At 51.5% G+C, this 6,000-nt stretch overlaps 1 protein-coding gene across 1 annotated transcript; it reads left to right on the top strand.

Moving 5' to 3' along the window:
• Positions 1–788: 788 nt before the first annotated feature.
• On the top strand, positions 789–2,900 carry LOC136473391 (U-box domain-containing protein 39-like). Its single transcript, XM_066471040.1, has one exon. The coding sequence runs from the start codon at positions 921–923 to the stop codon at positions 2,628–2,630; it is 1,710 nt and encodes a 569-aa protein (XP_066327137.1). The 5' UTR covers positions 789–920; the 3' UTR covers positions 2,631–2,900.
• The last annotated feature ends 3,100 nt before the right edge of the window (positions 2,901–6,000 follow it).

Raw genomic sequence — 6,000 nt, 5'->3', positions numbered from 1 at the left:
TTAGACAACCCTTTTATTTGAGATCATTTAGAAATCCCAAACATTCATTTTAAGTTCTCTAATTATGAAGTTTAAATAACCCGGATAGAGACACACTTTATACCAAATTTATAGTGCTCAAGAAGATCTAAAACATTATAGTTGATTTATTTTTATTTGAGACCATTTGGAATCTCAAATATTCAATAAAAGGTGGCATAGCCAAAAAAAAAAAAACGGAAGCGTGGAGGGCTCGTGTACCATATGAGCCAAAACTACCATCAAAAGTACCCTAAACTATTTTGTAGGATTAATAAGGTGATATGTCCTCCGGTATTCGAGTTCGAGATTATTTTAAAATTCAGTGATAAGTTAGTGGGGATAAATTAGAATGTGTTGTTTTAGCAAACTAGCGTGAGATCTTGCGGAAAAAGACTGAATTGAGGGCTCGAGGCCATTCTTGTTTATAGCCGAGCCTGAGAGAGAGAGAGAGAGAGAGGAAAAGAAATAAAAGAAAAACAAAACTCTGGTTTAGCCGGACCCCTCCGACAAAAAGACGCCCCCGGTAAACGACCGGCGCCAGCTTTGCCTTTTTCCCTCCGCCGTCCCGCGCGACGGCGACGCGACTGCGTGCCTCCAACCGCAACACTCCATTGTTCAGTGCCCCCACCGCAGCCTTCCGCGCCCGCCTTCGCCCGGTAGCCTAACTAACCGCGCTGATCCCTTCACCGCTAAGTCACCTTCTCCTCCGCAATATTTAACCGCCAAGAAAAAAAAGCCCTCCACTCCCGCTCCCCGCCCCAGCTAGCCAGCCAGCCAGCCAAAGTTGCCGAACCCCAGTCCCCAAGCCAAAAGCAGCCGCCATTATTGGCGTTGCACCACCAAAAGCAGCTGCTGCTTTGCTGCTGAAAAGCTCCGGCGCCGGCGACGCGGCCGGCCAGATGGGTGCCGAGCGCGCGCGGCGCTGGAAGCTCCTGCCCTTCCGGTCGCTGTCCCTGCCACCGCCGGCAGCATCGAAGCCCAAGAACAGGCCGCCGGGCGTCACTGTTCCTCCGGCCCCGGCGACGAAGGAGAAGGGAGAGGAAGAGGAGGTGCCGGCGGACTTCCTGTGCTGCCCCATCCTCCGCACGCCGATGGCGGACCCGGTCATCCTGCCGTCGGGCCGGACGTACGAGCGCGCGTGCGTCCTCGCCTGCGCGGAGCTCGGCCTCTCTCTCGGCCCTGACGGAGTGGTGGCGGGCGGTGGCGTTGCCGCTGCCATACCCAACGACGCGCTCCGGGCGGCCGTCCGGACGTGGTGCGCGCGCTCTGGTCGCGCGGCGCCCGTGGCGCCTTCGGGCGAGGAGGCGAGGGTGGCCGTGCTCCGCGCGGTGGCGGCGGGGACGCAGCCTCCAACTAGGTCGTCATCGAACCTGTCGTGCTCGTCGGAGGGGGTTCCGGTCCCGGCGAGGTCCGCGTCGAACCTGTCGTGCTCGTCGGAGGGGGCGTCCGCTGCGTCCACGTCGTCCTCGTCGTCGGGTAGGTCGTCAAGGGAGATGGCGCCGGTCGAGGTGCAGGTGGTGGTGCGCGGGAAGGAGGCGGCGAAAGTGGAACAAGACGAGCCCGTGCGTGTTGCTGACGCAGAGGAGGAGGTCGTGGCCAAGGCGGTGGAGGCCGGGGACGAGACGGAAGTGGAGACGGCGATGGCCGCACTGCTGCGGGCGACGCGGGAGGGCGCGGCGAGGCGGCGCGCGCTGTGCGGTCCGCGGCTGCTGGCGGCGCTCAGGCGCGTGCTGCTGTCCTCGCGCAACACCGCGTCGGCGCGCGCGGACGCCGCGGCGGCGCTGGCGAACCTCTCGCTGGAGCCGGAGAACAGGGTGCCCGTCGTGCGTGCGGGCGCGGTGCCGGCGCTCGTCGAGGTGCTCGCGTCGGCCGCCTCGCCGCCCGAGGCACGCGAGCACGCGGCGGGGGCGCTCTTTGGCCTCGCCCTCCACGAGGGCAACCGCGCCGCCATCGGCGTGCTCGGGGCCCTGCCGCCGCTCCTCGCGGCGCTCGCGGACCGCGACCACGCCGCCCCGCGCGCGCGCCGCGACGCCGGGATGGCGCTGTACCACCTCTCCTTCGCCGCGGTGAACCAGTCCAAGCTCGCGCGCTCCCCGGGCGCGTCCAGGACACTGCTCTCCGTCGCGTGCGACGCCGCCGAGCCGGTGCCCATCCGCAGGCTGGCGCTCATGGTGCTCTGCAACGTGGCCGCCTGCGTGGAGGGCAGCGCCGCGCTGATGGACGCGGGCGCCGTGGCGACGGCGTCCGCCATCCTGTCCGAAGGAGCGTGCGACGCGGAGCTGCAGGAATGTTGCGTGGAGGCGTTGTACGCCATGAGCAAGGGGAGCCCGCGGTTCCGGGGGCTCGCCAGAGCGGCAGGCGCGGACCGCTCACTCATGTTCATCGCCGAGCAGGCGAGCCCGGGCGTCGACAAGGAGGTGGTTCAGACGGTGCTGCGCAAGATGGGCCGCGACAGCAGCGATGATGACCACACGTCGGTCTGCAGGAACGACGAGGGCCACCATGGCCGCAGCAGTTTGCCTCACCGCCGGCGCGTTGCAAGCTGGAGCGCTCCGCCTGTCGCGACACCACCAAGCTCTCATCAATGGCGATCCGTGTGCATTGATTAATTTAGGTCCATCTGCTGGATTTTGTTGGGACATGCTTTTCTCATCGGGTTGAAACCTTGCCGTGCTTTCTTCTTGGTCTGTCATTTTGGATGAATGACGAGACTTCTCTGTGTGAGCCATTATAAAAGATGGAATGGCCCTGGAAAAATTCAGCGGTCTTCAGTCCCACTACTTTAACTTTTTCGTGTCCTCCATACCACTTTCGTCAGTTTGAGCTCTAACGCCGTCGAACTGCAGGTGTAAAAAGACGAAGATACCCTTAAGTCTAAATATGTTATTAATTTTTTTAGCATCTTAACGACTTCAAATGAAAAAACTCAAAACTAGAAAGTTGTAGATCTCGTGGAGATCTATAATTTTCATATAAAATTTATTTTTATTTAATTTCTCAAAAAATATGATGATTTTTCTAAGATATATTAATCATATCAAATCATATTTTTTTTTACGGAATTAAATGAAAATAAATTTTATATGAAAATTATAGATCTCGACGAGATTTACAACTTTCTAGTTTTGAGTTTTTTTCATTTGAAGTCGTTAAGATGCTAAAAAAATTAATAACATATTTAGATTTAAGGGTATTTTCATCTTTTCACATCTGCAGTTTGACGACGTTAGAGCCCAAACTGACGGAAGTGGCATGGAGGACACGAAAAAGTTGGAGTAGTGGCGCTGAAGACCGCTGAATTTTTCCAGGAACACACAAAAAATTACGATCTTTTATAATGGTACACAGGGAAAAAGTCTCATGAATGACGCTGGTGAAGAAGCTAGAAGACATTTCTGCAGTTGAATCCAGTACGGTTGTGTGCGTGTGTACTCTGAACTGTACTGTTACTTTTGTTCCTGTCCTGTTAGCCAAACTGTATATAGGTTGTTGCTTGCAAATTGTTGCATGTTTTTTTGTTGTCGATTGCATTACATATATAGTAACTTTTTGCAAATGAAGGAGCAATGTGTTTGCTAATTGCAAATGATGTTACACATATTATGCATGTTTCTAGTTTCTTCATGATGGGTTCGATGATGAACTTCCATCACATCGTTAATTATAATGACCAGTAGCAGGCTTAGAAGGGAGGGCTTATGTTTGCAACCAAGCAGAATGTGCCCTCTTCAATTCAAAGAAAAGGAAGCACCTGATGGTGCCGAGTGCCCACAAGTTTGTGATCAAACTTCTGCATTTTGACCACCAAAAATTACGTAATATTTTGTTTACATTTATTTCGACACTTATCTTGAAAGATATTTTGACAATTGCATTATGACAGGAATAACAGTCGAAACTACACATATTGAAGGTCATGTGGTCGTAATGTCAAATTCGAGTTTGTTTATTATTCTAGCTGCAGCCGAGCAGGCCATATGAGGCATGACTCGCCGTCGGCAAAGTTGTTTTTTCACCTCAAGGGATATGCACACTATCCCATGTGCATCGTACGGGGCATGCACATGGGGCATATGCCCTTGACGGCAATTTCGGTTGCTGACTCGCCTTGGTGCACAAGAAGCAATAGTCCTCCTTGGCCGTGCTGGCGCCGATCACCTTAACCGTCTCCACCACTGATGGATATGGACATGGATAAAGCACAATTAGAGATAGGGGATCTTGTAGTGGGATCAGTGTGCAGTGGATGAATCCAACCCCCAAGAATATCTTCTCCCACTGACGCTCATCCCTCTCGAAGCCGTACTTTTCCTCCCACTGGTGGTATTGCCTCCTTGCAACGTTTGAGTATCTCCGCACATGAGGCTCGAGCTAACTAGATGGAAAACAGTGCATGCATGTTACCACCGGTGGCTGTGTGTGCAAAGCGAGCTGATGAGATAAAAAACAATACATGGGGGGCATATGCCGGTAGATTTCAGGAGCGAAGCTACATGAATTGCAGTGGTGTGCGGCTACATCCACGCAAAAATAAAAAGGATAGTGACATAAGCTAAATGTTTGCCATATTTGCACCCACAAATTATAAATCTTTGCACGCACAAGGCAAGTGCACACCCTTTTGATTAACTCTAGCTCTGCCCGTGTGTCAAAGCATAAGCATTTATTTAAGATCATATATTGCCTACCAAATAATGTCAAAGCCTTTTTAGGTTGGTGTGAGGTCAAGGGTTCACGGTTGGTGAGTAATATCCAGAACTCGGGACGAGGGTTCATCATCTGCTGGACACACTCCAACCATACACTTTGCTTATTGAGAAACCCTGGGACGACGCCTGGACCCAATGTGGCGGCATTGCTGTGTTTGGGATCCAAGAACTGTTGCTGTTGTAGCTCATCTCGTTTCTTTCAGCTAGGCATCGAGCAATCTGATTCGAAAATTCTCCAGTCACTGGTCATGTGACCCTGAAGAAATATACAGCCTGTTCGGAAGGCCGTATCGTATCATGGATTATTTACTGCTGGCTGGTTTGGTGTGAGAGAAAAACACTGTTCCCGGCTGAAAATTTACGATCGTTTACGAGCAAGCGAACAGGCTGATAGGTGGTGCACTAGCACTGTACTTTACAAGGTTAATGTTAACCCAAGTACGTCTTTATCAAGTTTGATTTGAGTCTCAGGTGTCTGGGAAGCTAAGCATTGCGCGTGCCACCCAAAAAGTAGTAGGGCTAAAAATACTAGTGAGCATCAACGACCAGATTTGCATGCTGCAACTGGCACCCTTGTGTTTTGGTTGGGCTACCTGTAAAGGGAGACCAGCTGCCGTGAGTAATATGTTTGGCCAACCTGGTAGTGTTCCTTTTGGGACAATTTTTACACACAAAAACAAAATATTAAGGCTTGGAGCGGCTGTTTATGCATGTAGCCATTATTGAAGCGAAAACAGTGCGTAGACAGGAAGCTTCGTATGATGGGGAAAACATTCAGAGGACAGTCCTCAACTCCTTTGTGGAGCAACCATGTACACCAATGTGAATTCACGACAATGTCCATGCATCTAAACACACATGATAGAAATGTAATTTTTATTTTCAATTATTCCTCTTAAATTTAAGCAGCAGTTCTATGCATTAAATGCATATATATGGACGACACGTGACGTGAATCCATGATTGCTACATGAGAACCGTCCTCATTTAATTTTTTTTCTCATATGATATATGGACTGTGGCCATTTTCCATAAGCCCAATTTTCATTTCCTACAACACGTAATGGGCTGAATCGGCCCATGAATAAGCTTCATTTCCACCTCCTGGGTCGGTCAACCTCTTTTTTCTCCCTTTCTTTCATGTGCTTTTTCCCTTTTGGGTTTTGAACACACACATTTGTGAGCTGCTCTGCATTTAGGGCCTATTTGGTTGGCGGTGGCGACCGGCTGCCTGGCCAGGCAGCGCCCCCAGCCGATCGATTTCGGACGC

Source organism: Miscanthus floridulus, chromosome 8 (assembly GCF_019320115.1).
Source record: "Miscanthus floridulus cultivar M001 chromosome 8, ASM1932011v1, whole genome shotgun sequence".
Taxonomy (NCBI): domain Eukaryota; kingdom Viridiplantae; phylum Streptophyta; class Magnoliopsida; order Poales; family Poaceae; genus Miscanthus; species Miscanthus floridulus.
The sequence above is the reverse complement of the archived record's forward strand: the minus strand, read 5'-3'. Positions and strand labels throughout refer to the sequence as shown.

Bases quoted from the DNA above. Each gene is read 5' to 3' on its own strand.
- LOC136473391 (XM_066471040.1), top strand. From the start codon at position 921: ATGGGTGCCGAGCGCGCGCGGCGCTGGAAGCTCCTGCCCTTCCGGTCG.